General features: G+C 30.1%; 1 protein-coding gene across 5 annotated transcripts in view; it reads right to left on the bottom strand.

Moving 5' to 3' along the window:
• Positions 1-4,585: 4,585 nt before the first annotated feature.
• LOC143228868 (ecotropic viral integration site 5 ortholog-like) overlaps positions 4,586-19,571 on the bottom strand; it is a 70,009-nt gene continuing 55,023 nt past the window's right edge. For 4 of the 5 annotated variants that reach the window (XM_076460276.1, XM_076460272.1, XM_076460278.1 and 1 more), the window contains 11 exons: positions 19,358-19,455; positions 18,706-18,766; positions 18,354-18,407; positions 17,246-17,413; positions 16,370-16,516; positions 15,067-15,216; positions 14,395-14,562; positions 10,794-10,940; positions 9,160-9,255; positions 8,024-8,119; positions 4,586-7,595 (listed from right to left, as the gene is read on the bottom strand). In XM_076460276.1, coding sequence (XP_076316391.1) covers positions 7,392-7,595; positions 8,024-8,119; positions 9,160-9,255; positions 10,794-10,940; positions 14,395-14,562; positions 15,067-15,216; positions 16,370-16,516; positions 17,246-17,413; positions 18,354-18,407; positions 18,706-18,766; positions 19,358-19,455 — 1,389 coding nt within the window. In that variant the 3' untranslated portion in view covers positions 4,586-7,391. The remainder of the gene's footprint in view (positions 7,596-8,023; positions 8,120-9,159; positions 9,256-10,793; positions 10,941-14,394; positions 14,563-15,066; positions 15,217-16,369; positions 16,517-17,245; positions 17,414-18,353; positions 18,408-18,705; positions 18,767-19,357; positions 19,456-19,571) is intronic. The other variant, XM_076460275.1, reaches the window with a different exon arrangement.

The raw sequence follows: 19,571 nt of genomic DNA, 5'->3' as shown, positions 1-19,571 counted from the left end.
TTCGGTGTATTTGTTCAGTTCGTAATGAAGTGTGGTGAATACCGTACATAACTGTTCGGTGGATTTGTTCAGTTCATAATGAAGTGTGGTGAATACCGTACATAACTGTTCAGTGTATTTGTTCAGTTCGTAATGAAGTGTGGTGAATACCGTACATAACTGTTCGGTGGATTTGTTCAGTTCATAATGAAGTGTGGTGAATACCGTACACAGCTTTCACTGAAGTTACGATTAAAACAACTTTTTTATAAAATTAGATGATAGGAAGTGAGAGATCTTTGTTTTTAAAAATGAAAAATGTTTCAGAAACAAAGTTGATTTAAATTCATTTTACATTTAAATAATTTAAACAGTAAGTGCCTTTTTGAAGATAATTTTTGACTTCATAAAATGTATTTGAAAAAACAAAATCTGTGTTTATTCACAAATTAGTTGGTACAAGATTGAACTACAGAAGTACAAGATTGAACATTCTTAACTTTTCCATCTCATGAGTAGAAATATTTTATGTAATTGGGGTTGACCTGAAAAATTACTCTGTATAAATCAATAATTCTAATGCTATGAAAAATATTACTTGTTGATAGACAATTGACTCGGAACAATGAAACAATAGTGAACTTACTACAAAACAGAAATATTATAAGAAAGAAACAATAAAAAGTTTCTCTTCAATTACCAGTGGTCATTGTCATGCTGCGAGATATTGTATGTGGTGATGGGGATGTTCCATCTATCGGGAAAGATCCTAGATGTTAACAGAAAACTAGCCAGCAACTAAAGAGAATCAGTTAAAGGTTAGAAGTTATTTGCTTGAATTCACAATGTCCGAGTGCTACTGCCTTTTGCTACCTGTAGCCAGTTTTTGGAATGCAGTAACTCGTAATATTTAAATGTAACTTTAAAGTAGAATTAAACCACCCTAAAGCTTTAGATTTTATAGTCTTATTATAATGTTGTTTGTTTGTGTATGTCTGTATGTATATATATATCAAAACTATGCCAGTTCTCGTATTTGTGGCATTTCCCTTCAGGGCACCATTGGTTAGTCTAGTTCTAGGATACTTTAGGGCTCATTTTCTGTCAAATTCTCTTCTATTATCACTTTCTACATATTGTATCTACTTATTATATTAGCAAAGTAACCCGACTTACTATGATCAGTGATGTTTGAAAAGTTCTTAGGGTTACCACTTGTTGCTCCAGAATTTGTATATTAATCCTCTTTTATTCACTTCCATGGAATTTGCAGCAGATGTCTCCAGCAATAAATACATGCACTAGTTTTCTTTGCTGGATTTAGTGACTGTGACTTGCATCCACAAGATGCTGTTGAGTACATTTTATATATATATATACACATTCACATTATATGTTTTGAGATACCATAGTCTTTCCATATGGTGCTAAGTGATCCAAGTACTGGATGTGTCATCCTCAGTCTCTTCTCTCTTTCTTTGTTGTTTCTACCATGATTATTATAGAGAATCCAAGAAATCTACTACATCTATGTAATCGCCATCTTGCATAAAGTTTGGTTGTTTACAGTTGCCACTTCGGTGTATCCCGACTTACAACTGTCATTCTTTGGGTTCTACTGGTCCATATTGTATAAATAAAACATACTTCGTTTTTACTTTTTAATGTGGTGCCATAAACTTGCCTGAAGAATACTTGCAGTATTTTTCAGATGTCTCCTTCATTTGTGAAGATTAATAAAAATGGAAAGGTTGACAGTAAAATTTTCACATATAACTAGGACTGAAATCCAGTAAGTACTGTTGTTTTAAATAAGGTTTTGTGAAAATGACATTGACATTGATACAACTATGTAAGTAGTTTTAGTTTTGTGTTGTGCAGTATTAAAATTATATTAATATGATGCACAATGTTTTTGGTCGTGTAGTTTTATGCTTAACAGCAAACGCACAGTTTGCATTAACACTATTATCCAGAAGAAACCGTTGTTTTCTACCAGATTCCCAATTTTTTATTGCAATATCTTCACGAATGAATAACGTACTTTATTATTTCAAGTATTTGCTTCTAGCAGGGGTGTGCACCACCTTCAGTTGGTCTAGTACAGATTGGGTTGAGCCAGTTTCCTTCTGGATTTTTTTTATTTGCATAGCACATTAAAATGAATTATGATACATTGAGCAAATTCACAACTTTAATATGGTTATAAATGGGCTTTATGTGCATGTTTTGTAATACTTTAATGGTAACCACTTGTAAGTACTATAGGCCAGTAGAGTTACATACTGTAGAGATACTATTAAAATCATCAAATGAGAATCTATCATTACTGTACTGTTGGCTTAAGAATGTACTGATGATAAAACCTCTTCTTGACAATTGTAAGGCATCGTACACAGTGTGCGAGGTTGTGTGTGTAGATTTTGAGATGAAAAACAGTTGATGTTAAGGTTCAGTAGTTTATTTTATAAATGTTAATGTAATATCTTCCTAAATGACACAAATATGTGAAAGTTCTTAATTTTATATTTAAATATAAGATAATATTTTTTGTATGATTTGTAATTCTTTGTATTTCACCCAGTAGAAGAATACACAACATCAATTTTGTACTTGGAGGTATTATGTCTTTGACAAAGGAATGCTTATAACACCTTACTGGTTTTGCTGTTTAAATTAAGATTTGTTAGTTCTACACAGATTTCAATAGTACATATTATAAATTGCTGGAAGTTGTGATGGTTCATTATTATAATCTCATTTTTATTTATATATGTTGACAATAATTTGTTCTTTTATCTCTCACTACGGATTTATGAAACCATATGAGGGGTGGGTCAAATATGGTCACAAATGGTAGATGTGTTCATAATTCAGATAATTTGTTGGTAACTGTTATTTGTAGCAATAAATGCATAATTTTCGTTTGAGTACTTTTATTAGTGTGATTGAAATAAAATTGATTCAGATGAATGAATATTTTATTTCAAGTACAAATTTAATTTTTTGTATGACGTAAAAATAACAATTGTGTGCACTGGTGGTTGGATGTGTTTCGAGCTATCTTGTGATACATGGTGGCCTACAAATAAGTATAAAGTTGATAATTTATGAAATGGCAGCTTACAGATGACATGGAGTTATGGGAATCTTAATTCAAATTGGAACCTGTTGCTGTCCATACAATCCTGTAACTTGTCTATCCATCAAGTTCTGTAAAGTGCATCTATATCTGTATCCTTTAGATTAATCAACATTCCACAATTTCTTACTGTACACTTTGTCCTCGATTAAGAAAAAATCCAAATGTGACTGTGTACCTACTTTTGGGCCATCATGTATGTTCAACAATCCTTAAACTAAGCACAATTATTTATTATTATCATTAATAGTAAGTTTAATTGTTGTCCTTTATTTTTCCAATCTCTTGTTGTGAAGTAGAATTTCTCATTATTTAACCCTTGGGATGCTATAATCAGATTTATCTGACTTCAAATTTATAGCCATTTGATGTGACATCAAAATACATGTCCTTAAATTTCTTGTCTTAGTACTGTTTGTGAGTACATTACCAAACTAAAGTGCAACTTAGAGGATTTTGATCTTGAAAATGACTGAAAACTTAAAATTCTAAATATAATATTTTAGTGGATAATTGACACATTTTGAGAAACCACCCAAAATTTAATTATGCACTCAAAGGGTTAAAACTACAATATAAAGTTCAGCAATGTCATTGTAAACCTGGATCACTTTAGTAAGTGAATTAATTGTAATTAATATTTTTTGTTTGTTTTAAATGTTTACTTATTAATTGTTGCCTCTCCTGTAGTTTACTATTTATTTGAAAGTCAAAATAATTTGATCCATGAATATAATAAAGGCAACTTATCCCATTTTCTTGTGTAATATTAAGCAGGCAGTTTAACATCGATATTTTATTTTAAAAATAAATGTATTCTCTCATTCTTCCATAGGCACATTTGTGAAATACCTAATTTGATAGAATAGCATACACTTAAAACAAGTTGTGAAGTGTTGCAAGCTTATGATTCGGTTGCTTATATCTTGTAATTATTATATTGCCATATGATAAATTGAATCAAAGGTTGTTTTTTTTAGGTACATCTGTATGTACTGAAATGTAATGCTGTTTTCTCTGATTTTCAAATGGACTTTTTTTTTTACACAAACAATTTTTTAAGTGTATTTTTATATGTTACAAAAAATACATAATAAGTCTAATAAAGACATTTTATTGAGAGATTCTGTGGTTTATGTGCCTATATATAAAATAGTTTCCTTTTTTCACAACAACAGATCATTGTTACAAAATCAGAAATGAAATTAGTTTTTTTATGTACCATAACTTAATATTTTAGAACAACAATACAGAAATATTCTGTTTAAAGGTAGCAGAGTAACTTTCAGGGTTTATTCTTTTGATGGAAATAGGTTGAAACTTGGCAGGTGTGTAGTCATATGTAATGAAATGCACTGCTTAGCATAAATTAGTTCTCTACTCGATGCTTTTGTATTCCACAGAAAGTACAGTAATCAATTGAAGTAGTAAAATGTAATCAGTACATCATATGCATGAAAGAAATACAGTACACAGTTTATTTAAACAATATGACATTGTTATATACAGTGTTATTTTTGCACCCATTCACTGTAGCTGGAGCATATGTGGCCTCTAATGGATTCTTGTTTTTAAAATTTCAGCACAAGGTGTTGCATCGTAAATGTTTGTAGTAATGTTTTCCATTGACGTCCAACTATGTTGCCATATAGTAAGTCAATTATATCCATCTAGTGTGCATCATTTTCTTTCATGATGTTGGAGAGGTTTGTATGACGACATCTGGCTGTTGTAAGAAGTACTAACAAAGTTTGAGAAAATTCAGGTTATTTCATGGATCTATCACAAAGCAGTGACTGATGAGTTGATGCAATAAAAGAAAAAAATCTTTAGAGGCCATATACGTGTTCCAGCTGTAGTTGTTTGGTTAATATCTAAAGCTACAAATCTACCATTTGTGAAATATTAATCTTTTAAGCTAACAAGTGAGAGAGATGAACTATGCGACAAATTGTATGAACTAATTTCTGTTTATGACAAGATAGCTTGTGTTGGATTTGTACATAATTCATTGCTAAATATACTAAAATTATTTCATTTGGAGGTTTAACTTAACCAGGTAAAAGTATGAAACTACTTTATAAAGATTAAGTTATATGTAATATATACTTGAATGAAGGTTTTCAAATCTTACTGAAATATAAAAACTGCTTAATAAGGCTAAACAAGAAACAAAGTTAACACACTGACACATGATTATAAAAAATAAATGCATATTTCTGTGAAGTCCTGCACTAATGAAAATTTTAAACATCGCATTTTTCTCAACAGACTTTTTGGGGTATTATCGGAAGGTACAATAGTTTTTTATCTTGCGACTTGTTAAATAATCAATTACACAAACTGAATAAACTGTGTATAGCACTTTTTATCATTCTTAGTAGAGCAGTATTAAATTATACTTGTCTTTAAGTGAAGCATATGTTTTATGGATATATTTATCCTGTGCCAATTTACTCTTGGTTTGGTGAACACAAAAAAGGTGGGGGGGACAATTTTGGGTTGCAACTTAACAACTAGGATCTAAAAATGTTTAACGTGATAAAACAGGATTCACATTTCCATGATATTAAGAACGATTTTCTTTTCTTTTGTACCAAGTATAAAAATTGTAAATTGTAGACCATCTCAACTAGAATTGAAAATGGATTAATGTTGAATATAATAACTTATTCACATATGCTGATTAACTTAAATTTTTATGGATATTTTTCCATTATATGTACATTACCATTATCTTATTTACAACCACACTCTTTCAAGGATTATATATTCAAAATGTACTACATTTATTTTTGTTACTCATCTCACAAATTTCAACAAAACAGATAAGAAAATAAAGTGTAATTATTTTTTAGTCATTTTTAAATCAAAACTATTGAGTTAACCAATTGTTAATTTTTTTTCTATTTCTGCGGGTTGCTTGTCATAAATAAGATTTGAGCCTTCATTACATTTTTATTCTCAGTAATGTTTTAAAAGCTGTAATTACAAAAACTTGTGTGCTAAAAGTCATATCTGGACAACATTTTGTAATCATGTCGAAAATTTAAAAGAAACTGAGGTCACAACATTTTTTGTTTTTCAGAAGGATTACTCAATTTACTGTTATGTTCTTAAAATAAATAAACCATTTTTTTTTCTCAATATTTTAACACTATGAAGAGAGTTATACCCTAACTCGAGAGATTATCACACATTGTTAATCAAATGGTATGAAAACATTTCTATTATTTACATAGTGGTATAAAAAAATAAAATATTATTCAGGTTCCAAAATCCTTGATTATTTTACACTAACTATAAAACTATTTCCATATATAACACAAATCAAGGATTATAACTGTTTCATCTTTCTTTTCTTACTCTTTTTGGATAACAACAATGGTCGAAACATTTCCCACTCCAACACTTGTCTTAAATATATCAATGTTTGAATCAATATATTAGTAATAAAGAAAAAAAGATTTGTTATTAAATATTCAATTTTTAGTCACTATAAACAGTTTTGAAAATAAAAAAAATTGAAGTATTCTAGAACACACCCAGATATACAAAAAAAAATTTCTAAACCATAAAGTTTGACCCAATATTTTAAAACTGATTGAATTTAGATAACTCTTCTGTTATCACGTAAAGTTATTAAAAAAGACAAAAAATAATAAGATTTGTTGTTGTGAGATCTTCACACAAAGAAAGGGTTCATAGAATCAGAAAAATACAATTCAAATTATGTACAGAATAACTCAAGTTTTATAAATACGTCCAGCAATCAAAATAATTGAAACCTACTTGAATAATTTATATTTCCAACAACATACATGTTTTTCGTCTTGGATCTAAAGCAAGGACCCTATTGATTGTGATAAAGGGTTAACTCTGCAGTACTTCTTAGAAAGTCCCTATTTAATAATTCAAAATATTACACTGCTTGCTGAACTTCGTAATATCACATCTAACCTCTCAACCATAAATAACCAGGTATTAAAGGTTTATGTTCGACTCCACTTTCTAATATATTTACATATACATCAAACTAGAAATTTCAGAGCATCACGTTACTTATAACTACCTTTAGTTTTAAATACATGTAACATAGGAACTAACTGTTATTATAACAGAAAAACCTGAAGGCCTCTAGGTTGTCCAAAACTGCATCACACTGATAGTACAATATAATCATATAATGATTTGTATTAAAAATGTTGTAAACAAACAAGTCGATGTTAAACAAATTTACATTTTATGTATTTATTGAAAAAACATTTCATTAAGTTTTGCCATTTTCAAATAAATCTTTACTTGTTGGAAAATCTGGTTCACTGTTCTCGGTGCCATTACTTCTACTAATAGCCATTTCTAAGAGGCTATTAATACGTCTTATAGTTCCTCCTGCCATCTTGCTGTTCTGTCTAAGATTCTGAAGGGCCACAGTGGACGTTAGTTTTCTGTTCTGAGTTTCCAATCGTCCAACCTAATATGTAGGTTTCAAACAGAATATGCTTTATTTTCTAAAGATTAAACATTTTTGAAAGAAACATATCATAGTGAATAATCCAGTGACATATTCCTGTAACAGCTAAGTAAGAAAAAGCAACCTCTCAAGACTGTACATTGCACATGATAAACCTAGTTTAGTATGCTCCAATATTAGAACTTTCATAGATATGAAACATACACTATAAAAGAAATGTATCTGATACTACAAAGGACAGAAAAAACATGTTTAAAATAAGTAAGAATAATTATTTTACAGATTTGTTCAACAAACTCATCTTATCAGATGTCCAGCTGTTGTTCTACACTTTTAATTCAAGTTGACTATTGTAATACCAAAATATCTTTTCTATTAATAACTAATCCATTATATTTAACTTAAAACTCATATTTGTCTAAACTAACCTCGGCCTGTAGGTCATTTAGACGATCACGAAGATCTTTAATGATATCGTCTTCTTCCCCTGATGATAACTGTCCAGCAGTCACTATTTCCTGGTTCTGAAATGGTTAACGAAAAGGTTTTATGATTCTTAAGGATAGTCAGTTTTTATTTTTGTAATTAAAGCTAAGCAAACTCCAAAGTTTGTTATCCCTGGGTGCACAAGTAGGGAGGAGGCCCAAGTGCATGTCACAACCTCTTACAGAAATCCATTTAAAATGGTATTTGATGTTAGAATTATCAGTTATTTATATTACTTTACACTGCTGGTCTAGCAGCAGTCTGCGAGAGGCGACCGCATTTAAGATAAAGTATACAGAGATACTAAAAAAAAGGCTGTAGACATACATTTTGGAGGTTCTAGAAGTTTTACAAATGGATCATGCAAAATGTATGATGGGAGAAAGTATTCTTTTATTTTTTTACATGAACATCACCTTGCAAAGGACTTTTTCAAGTTTGAATTAAACTGATGTCATTATGTCCCAGACTTATTTTGAGTAAAACACATAACAAACATGAACATTTCACTCAAAGCCTGCCACAGTTTATTTTTATAGTAAACTTTCCTTCTCCAGTACTGGGTCGGTCCATAGTACTTCAGTAATTACCAATTCTTTATAGTACTATATTCAAATCAAAGTAAAAAATTTTGCTTGGCCTAAAAAAGTTATCCTACACACAAAAACCGAAAAATGTTTTTCAGTATAGTTACTAATTTATTTCACATAATGTTGCATCATTTCCATAAATTAGTCAGTGATAATTTTGTTCAAACATTCACTAAATACAATAACATACTGTCTTTAAAAACAGTATTGACAAAACATACGTAAAAGATTCTTAAGATGTAAAACCATTTTATTTCAAATAATCAGTTCTAAACTTGTGTTTAGAAAATGTGGGATGAGCTCATTTTACACTGTTTGTAAATGTATAATTATGCTTCTTTCATGAGAAATTAGTTACAAAATTTACAAATAAAGTTGATATCTTCAAAGAGCTTACATACGTGAAATAAGCACAGATATAGCTATTAAATTATATGAAACCTACTAAACTAATATTATGCATCAATGATTGTTTTCTATTTTCTTACTCTGATTTCTAAAGATGAAATTTTCTGTCTCATTTCGGCGATGATTTGACACTGTTCGACATCTCGAATTTTACACATCACTTGATCTTCCTTCATCTAAGGAATTTAAGACTGAATCACTGCTTTCCAAAGAAAATCTGCTTTTCATGGTACGCTCAAACAGACGTATTTAAGACTTTGAGAAATCTGTTTTTACACCTAATGGATTTATATCTGGTAACTTTAGCAGTTATGATTTAAAAACAATGAAGATGTTAGTGCAGTCACACAGGTTATAAAAAGAAATACAGCTCAAAAGTCAAGAAAATGACTAAACCAGTCCTGTTTGAAAATGAGATATACAAACAATCTTCAATATCTCAAAAGACAAAAACACCAGTCATAATAATAAATTAGTTGATTAGGAACAGAATTTTGTACTATTATTATTCTCAAAATACTTTGAAATTAACAACAACAAAAATTAAAGTATTTTGGAGTAATTATGAATTATAGAATTCAAATTTCTGGTTTAATTTACAGAAGGTATGTAGAAATGAGTATGTTAGGAGATCCTCACTCGTGGATTTAGGTGCACAATTTTAAAACACAAGAATATACTTTATTCATTTTATATTATTCTATTAAAAACAAATTATGTTTTTTTGTAAAACTAATTTATTTTACTTCAGAATCTTCCAAGATAAAAGCTTTTAGGGACTGAATATGAACCAGTTAGTGTTTATTAGTTGTGTTTTTTATACAGCATTGAAATATAGACATTATAACTATGTAAAATTACTTCTCCACATTCAAATTATACATGTAATGCATTAAGATACAAAAGGTTTAATGATTTTATCAGAAACATTATACTTGGGAATAATATTGTAGCTAGTAATCTACAGTATTTCACTCTGGAACTCAGTATCATTCAAACTTCCGTTTAGCAGGTATGAACTATCCACTTTGAGGAATATTCATGGGCCAGGAAAGACCACAGTACTCTGCACCTTATGTTTGTGTTACATAAGTGAAATGTTGAGGTACTGATTACATTGTATTAAACAATATTGATAATAAAAGAGTAAATAAATGGATTTGCTCACTTAAGAGAACATTAATTTAATAATAATAAGGACCTACAAGGTATTCAACCCACAGAGTCAAATGTTATCAACCCTCATAATCTTGTTATTCCTACAAATATACCAGTTACTGAAAAAAAGTTATAACAGTTACAAACAAGAAAGAATCTTCAATAGTTGTGGCTGTAATGAGATCTCAGAAAAGAATATATATGTAAAAATGGCCATTTTTACATATATATTCTTCTCTACAAGTGGGTTTTCTCGACATCACTAATGAGATCTCAAACTGTTCAAAAGGTGGGGCTGTGAGCTAAAAGTTTCTACATGAAACAAACTCAGAAGAGCCATTCTATGAGTTAATATGCTACAGCTAAATATATTTAATAACAAGAATGAAGTCCAAAAAAAACAAAGGAATGCAATGAAACAGATACTCGAAAGCATTGGTGATGGAGACTACACTTGTGAAACTCTAGGTATAGCAATGTTAAAAGAAAATGAATTTTTTTTTGGTTTTGTGGTTAATACATGCTACTCCAGATTAATTTAACTTCTTACACAAACCTGGGAAAGCAAATCAATATTTTTTCGCTGTTCTTCTTTCAGATGGTTCTGTAGTTTATTCGTTTCACCTAAAGCAGAGTCGAACTTTTCCTGCAGCTTCTTCATTTCTTCTGCTTGACGTCGCAGCTGGTTCAGACTCACCTGGTTCTTTGATTATAAAATTAAGATCACTGTATTTTTTCAAATCTTTAAAAGCGTTAATGAAGAAATTTATATCTTGTACAAATTCTGTCTTTCTATATACAAAACAGACTTGACTTTCAAATAAACGTATAATGGACTTCTTAAACTGTACTTTAAAGAAAACAAAGTAACGATAAACAAGACGAATTCATCAATTATGTTATAATGAATTCAGTTAACTTTCAAACTTTTACATAGATAATAAAACTTTTGTTCCTGGGCTATCTGTGATGTATATACCACAAGATTCAAAGCCCAATTTTGAGTGTTATAAGCCCTTACATTTGCCACTGAGTCACCTGGAGAAGTGATTGAAATTTTAAACAGGAACAATACAACATCAGATGTTATTGTTGTAACATATTCTACCATTGTCCATGTTCTTTTGGTTTATTTGGTAAAAATAATGCCAAGCCTAGTCCATACACTAACGATGAATTAGTTTATTCCTTCTAAACAATTTCTACAGACTGTAGTAACTTTGACACAAGTTGTGTGTCTATGTTTGCTAACAGCATTTGAACTAAAATTCTGAGACAAACTGTACCTATGCACAAAACATAAAACTTAAGTTTCCTTGTTAACTGACTGATCAGCTGAATAAACATAATAACTCTCCCTTATAGTATCGAATGAACTTTTCTCACACTGAATTCAATTATTTACTCAAGAATTTATCTGTGAATACTTCACACACTGATTACTCACATTTATAAGGTGAATACTTCACACACTGATTACTCACATTTATAAGGTGAATACTTCACACACTGATTACTCACATTTATAAGGTGAATACTTCACATGCTGATTACTCACATTTATAAGGTGAATACTTCACACACTGATTACTCACATTTATAAGGTAAATACTTCACATGCTGATTACTCACATTTATAAGGTGAATACTTCACACATTAATTACTCACATTTATAAGGTGAATACTTCACATGCTGATTACTCACATTTATAAGTGAATACTTCACACACTGATTACTCACATTTATAAGGTGAATACTTCACACACTGATTACTCACATTTATAAGGTGAATACTTCACACACTGATTACTCACATTTATAAGGTGAATACTTCACACACTGATTACTCACATTTATAAGGTGAATACTTCACACACTGATTACTCACATTTATAAGGTGAATACTTCACACGCTGATTACTCACATTTATAAGGTGAATACTTCACACACTGATTACTCACATTTATAAGGTGAATACTTCACACATTAATTACTCACATTTATAAGGTGAATACTTCACACGCTGATTACTCACATTTATAAGGTGAATACTTCACACGCTGATTACTCACATTTATAAGGTGAATACTTCACACACTGATTACTCACATTTATAAGTGAATACTTCACACGCTGATTACTCACATTTATAAGGTGAATACTTCACACACTGATTACTCACATTTATAAGGTGAATACTTCACACGCTGATTACTCACATTTATAAGGTGAATACTTCACACATTAATTACTCACATTTATAAGGTGAATACTTCACACACTGATTACTCACATTTATAAGTGAATACTTCACACATTAATTACTCAGATTTATAAGGTGAATACCTCACAAATTAATTACTCATATTTATAAGGTGAATACCTCACAAATTAATTACTCGTATTTATAAGGTGAATACTTCACACACTGATTACTCACATTTATAAGGTGAATACTTCACACACTGATTACTCACATTTATAAGGTGAATACTTCACACACTGATTACTCACATTTATAAGGTGAATACTTCACACACTGATTACTCACATTTATAAGGTGAATACTTCACACATTAATTACTCACATTTATAAGGTGAATACTTCACACGCTGATTACTCACATTTATAAGGTGAATACTTCACACACTGATTACTCACATTTATAAGGTGAATACTTCACACACTGATTACTCACATTTATAAGTGAATACTTCACACGCTGATTACTCACATTTATAAGGTGAATACTTCACACACTGATTACTCACATTTATAAGGTGAATACTTCACACGCTGATTACTCACATTTATAAGTGAATACTTCACACATTAATTACTCAGATTTATAAGGTGAATACCTCACAAATTAATTACTCATATTTATAAGGTGAATACTTCACACACTGATTACTCACATTTATAAGTGAATACTTCACACGCTGATTACTCAGATTTATAAGGTGAATACCTCACAAATTAATTACTCATATTTATAAGGTGAATACTTCACACACTGATTACTCACATTTATAAGTGAATACTTCACCACTGATTACTCACATTTATAAGGTGAATACTTCACACACTGATTACACACATTTATAAGGTGAATACTTCACACACTGATTACACACATTTATAAGTGAATACTTCACACACTGATTACTCACATTTATAAGGTGAATACTTCACACGCTGATTACTCACATTTATAAGTGAATACTTCACACGCTGATTATTCACATTTATAAGGTGAATACTTCACACACTGATTACTCACATTTATAAGTGAATACTTCACACACTGATTACTCACATTTATAAGGTGAATACTTCACACGCTGATTACTCACATTTATAAGTGAATACTTCACACGCTGTTTACTCACATTTATAAGGTGAATACTTCACACACTGATTACTCACATTTATAAGGTGAATACTTCACACACTGATTACTCACATTTATAATGTAACCTAATTTATCTAAATTCCACAAATTTTCTAGGTTATAACTTGATCTTCATTATCAGTTTCTTCTAGCAAAAATCTAAATTAAAATATTGAAAATATACCTTACAGCAACATCCCCCAAGGTGTTGGACATGTCCTCACCCCAGTAATGCAAAATTAAGTGTTTATATTTCTCTGCATCAAAAACTAATTTTTATTTCAAATAACTATGCATGGTGTGGATTTGATTCTCTCTTACTTGAGTTTCCAGTTTCATGACTCTCTGCCTCAGTTCCTTACTTATGCATGGACTGATTTTTATTCTTTCTTACCTGAGTTTCTAGTTCCATGACTCTCTGCCTCAGTTCCTTACTTATACATAGATTGATATTTATTCTTTCTTACCTGTATTTCCAGTTCCATGACTCTCTGCCTCAGTTCCTTACTTATGCATGGATTGATATTTATTCTTTCTTACCTGAGTTTCTAATTCCATGACTCTCTGCCTCAGTTCCTTACTTATGCATGGACTGATTTTTATTCTTTCTTACCTGAGTTTCTAGTTCCATGACTCTCTGCCTCAGTTCCTTACTTATGCATGGACTGATTTTTATTCTTTCTTACCTGTATTTCCAGTTCCATGACTCTCTGCCTCAGTTCCTTACTTATGCATGGATTGATATTTATTCTTTCTTACCTGAGTTTCTAGTTCCATGACCTTCTGCCTCAGTTCCTTCAGTTCTGCTGTAGCATCTGCTTCGCATAATTTTGCTGTCATCAGATCCTTCTGTAACTGAGCAAGCATGTTTTTTTCTTGTTTCTTGGATGGCGATGGACAGTCTGTCTCTGTCTCAGCTAAATGTTTCTGAAAAAGGAAAATGAACAACTCAGATTCAAAAATTCCATTGTTAGAACCAAGGGGAGATGAAATAAGATTCACAGAAACCACAACAATTAAGTCATTCACTGTAGCTGGAGTGTATACTTCCCAGTGCAATGGGAAATATACATCTAGCTGCAGCAAAACGGATTTAAAACCTTAAATATCAATAAATTTTAAATCACATTTTCAAATGATGCACTTCTGTATGAAAATCACATAATTTTATTAAAATATTTCAAATATTTACAATGTAATAATAAAACCAATTGAAGTTGTAGCACCTTCATATAAAAGCATATTATTTTAAGCTTGTATTTATTATTACTAATCTCACCTAATATCTTTCACAACTTTTGGTAAACGATTTGATAAACATTACCATATACAACAACCCTACTTTTACATTAATGTCTAGTTCAACAGTATTCTTTAAACATAACTATATTGTTAAATAAACTATGTATGTTTTAATATGTGCCTACCTACCTTCCACATTAACTGTAGATCTGTTATTTTTTGTCGTAGCTCTTTCATAGACAGGTTAATTTCTGCTTCTCGAAGTTTACTGGCAATCAGTTCTTCTTGAAGGCTAGCCATGGAATTATCAGGTGTGACTTCTCGTAACTGCTTATTGGCCTATTATTAGCATAAATGAATATGCAAACAATCCTCTCACTATTCTAATTATATTAAAGTAATATATTATGTATTTTTGTAACTAAATAGTTCAATAAATACAAAATAGTTCTGTTTAAAATCTGAGTACAAAAATGAATTATATTTTCTATTTTTCTTTTAGTCAAAAGGAATGTGACCTTTCAAATAACACAAAATGTTTGCATACATTTAAATTTGACTATTTAAAAGTATATTCTATTATTTCACTTTAAATTCCAAAACTTACCCTATTTCAGAGTTGTTTGTTTTGTGCAAAGTTGCACAATGAGCTAACTGTGCTGTGATAAACTCCTAGTTTACAAACAAATAACATTTTTTTTACTTTTTAACACTTATTTACGTTTGCAATATAAATCTAGTATTTAGACAATTGCTTTTGAACCTGCTTCTTAAATATAACTCATTATTTGTTATTATTTTACAGCTAACTGTACTAAAGCTAAAAATAAAAACAACCATCGATTTTTATTTTCCATTTACAAAAGTGAATTTTAAAACCGTATAAAAGTAGTGTTACATCGTATTTGCATGTTATACAATAAATACCATATATGAGTAGTCGTAGATCATGTTTGCATGTTATACCCTGAAAATCATATACAACTTGTCTTAGATCGTGTTTGCATGTCATATTTTTAAAACCATATACAAGTAGTCTTAGATCATGTTTGTATATCATACCTTTAAAACCATACACAAGTAGTCTTAGATCACATTTACGTTATACCTTTAAGACCGTATACAAGTAGTCTTAGATCATGTTTGCATGTCATACCTTTAAAACCATACACAAGTAGTCTTAGATCATGTTTGCATGTCATACCTTTAAAACAATACACAAGTAGTCTTAGATCACGTTTGCATATTATACCTTTAACACCATATACAAGTAGTCTTAGATCACGTTTGAATGCTATACCTTTAAAACCATATGCAAGTAGTCTTAGATCATGTTTGCATGTCATACCTTTAAAACCATACACAAGTAGTCTTAGATCGCGTTTGCATGTCATACCTTTAAAACCATATACAAGTAATCTTAGATCACGTTTGAATGTTATACCTTTAAAACCATATAAAAGTAGTCTTAGATCATGTTTGCAAGTTATACCTCTTCGAGTTCATGAATCCTCTGTCGTAAATGTATCATAACATCTTCTTTTTCTGCCTCTCTCAGCTTTACAGCAATCAGTTCTTCCTGTAGTACCTGAATAATATCTTCTGCATACATGTCAAGTGAGGGAGGCTGAGACCCAAGCTGCAAATAATGTCATGGAAACAGAGAAATTGTAATTCTCACCCCATCTGCTCCAAAATATTTTAATATTACAATAATATACAATACTTTCACATTAAACGAATGTAATTCAGGAATTTCAATGTCCCAAATTGTGTCTGGCAATGTTTTAAAATATAATAAATTAAATACATTACAAAGAAGTGGTGATGACAAAATCACATCGGCTAGTTGCCGCTTCCACCGAGGGAATCGAAACCCTGATCTTAGCGTTGTAAATCCGAGGACTTATCGCTGTCCCAGCGAGAGATGTGATGACAAAAGAAACTACCTTTACTATTAGTGAAAAAAATCTACTTTTTAGCTGAAACAGAGGGCCGAGAAACGTTGTTCTCTACTTTATCGTAACGAAAGCTTTAATACACCATACCAGCCGAACTGACCAGTGTAATAAGTTTATTCAGCGATTGCTATGCAGTAAATTTAACTACTGTTCAGTGAAATAAAGTACTTTATTTAACAGATAATTAAATGTATTGATGAATAAATTATTAATGTTGTCATTGGTTCGAATTAAGAACTTTTATGAGTAAGACAAATATTCTTCCAACTCAAAGCAATCTTTTTTGAAAACAAGTCTAATATTTAGAAAGCTTTACAAAATTTTCCGTTTGTTCTTTCTTAAGCAGAAACAATAAATGGATATTGAATGTGATATCAGCTAATATAAAGTTACGTATGTTCTTTTACCTTGTGCATTTCTTGTATTTGTTCATAAGCTAGTTTCAGTTCTTCTCGTATAGCGTTTTCTCTGTCTCGCATAACAACGAGCTCTCTCTTTATAACAAAATTATCTTCTGCTTCCTGGGCTCGACTAATTTGTCCCTCTATTAACCTACCTGCAAGTGCAGCATTTTCCTGAATAAAATATTACAAAACAAATACATTATTCATTAAAAATAAATTTGGTCGTTGAAAGACATTTCCGTAAATAAAACGTGTGTAGAATATAGGAAATGTTCATCAATGAAGTCGTATTAGCTGTTAACTTTGTTAAAATCAGTCTACATTCGTTTGAAAAAAAAAAAAAACTGTTAAAAAAGACTGCAGAACGTAGAAAACTTGTTGCAAGAAATATTGTAAAAAGGTGAAACACATGTACATAAAATAAAAACTTTCTTATTTTATTATAAATCTGTATTTTAGCTGTCTACTTTTTTTTGGTGAGGGTATGTTTTTTTTGTCTTTTTATTAAACATACATCAAATACGATAACCTAAAACTGAAAATTTGTCAAGGTCGAGACAAAAAGCTATCAGGCATCTTCAGCTTTCCTGGCTTCAAATCTAGTGTTTTAGTAAGCAACTATTATTCACGTTAACATTTTTTATCTGCATATTTCTCAGAAACAACCATAGTTAGCCTATAAAACTTCGAAATACACGAATCTGCAAAAACTTATCACATCTGATATACATATGGCCGTTCTTCATAAGTTCTGTTAAATATGTTCTGAAAAGTCTGATCTAATCTTTGTTTTGGTGTGACATACTTCCACTTCAGCCAACCAGGGAGAATTAAACACTACTTTCTCGTATAATTTAGCAAATGAAAGAATCAATATTTTTTTTTTCAGTTACAGAAGTAATCAATTATACTTTTACTGCCAATACTGCGATTGTATATAAATAAAGTTTTTGTGAAATGCACAATTTTTTCTTCAAAAAGTATTGTAACTGGCATAATGATAAAAGTACCTTGAAAGAAATCAATACTGCAGAACAATAGGTTTGAGGGCAAATAATCTTTCAAGAAAATCAAATTTTCTGAAAACAAAAAAATTGATGAAACTTATTACCTGCTCTAGATTTTCGATTCTTTGTTTAAGAATCCTGTTTTCCATTCGTAACTTCTGTAAAAGATGTATTGTCACATTTTATGTTTCATCAAAATGTTAATTTATATTCCTTATTTTTTATCATTTAAAACAGAGTAATGAGACGATAAAAATATCTCTCAAAAATAAAGAGTTTAATTTATTTATGACAGAAATGTTTCATATTAGTATTTTTCTTCAGTACAAATAAACAAATAACTTCAGATGTGTAAAAACCTTTTTTTTTGTAGGATTTGTGACAGCGAGGCTCTTTAGATTTTTTATTTGAAATAAAGTTCATCTTCGAGTTCGACTTTACAAAATGATAGCTTACCCGCATTTCTGTCAGTTCCTCTTGTTCCCTTGTTTTTAATGTTGAATACTCTTTTTCTAATCTGGAATAAAAAATATTTAGCCTTAACTTTTAAAAATCTAATGCATTATATTATTATTTTTTTGTTCTTTTAGCAGTGGTTCCAGGTGACTCAGGTTTGGTACCCATGATGGATACAGCACAGAGAGTCTGTTGTGTAGATTTTTATTCAAACCTACAAAAACAAATACTTTAACAGCGATTTATTGTATTTTATTATACAGACAGTTAAGTAAGATTTGTTTTTAGAACAAGTATGACATTACAATCAGTAAGTAAGATTTATTTTTAGAACAAGTATAACATTACAATCAGTAAGTAAGATTTATTTTTAGAACAAGTATGACATTACAATCAGTAAGTAAGATTTGTTTTTAGAACAAATACGACGTTTTAATTACTGGTGCAATCCTACTCAATGAATAAATGAACGACTGCACCAGTGATCAAAATGTCATGCCTGTTCTAAAAACAAATTTTACTTACAGTAAAAGCTGTAACTTGTAACAAAATATATTTAGTCAGCAAGTAAACCAAATTGATACTAGTGTTTTATTATGTTGAAATATGAACTTTTTATAATAATTTCTGCACAATTTTAAAAGTTACTTACTTCTTCATATTTTTGAAGTTGTACTTTACTTGCAAGGCTTTGTTAATTAAGTAATCAGGATCTGTTTCACATTTAGCAGGCATTTCTTTCTGGAAATACTGCAGTAGCATAAAAAACAAACAAACAAACTATTAAACCTGTATTTCATTGTACAATATTCATTTAAAACCACTGTATGGTTACTATAGCAACTTTAGAATTACATACAAAACAT

This window comes from Tachypleus tridentatus, chromosome 10 (assembly GCF_004210375.1).
Source record: "Tachypleus tridentatus isolate NWPU-2018 chromosome 10, ASM421037v1, whole genome shotgun sequence".
NCBI lineage: Eukaryota > Metazoa > Arthropoda > Merostomata > Xiphosura > Limulidae > Tachypleus > Tachypleus tridentatus.
The sequence above is the reverse complement of the archived record's forward strand: the minus strand, read 5'-3'. Positions and strand labels throughout refer to the sequence as shown.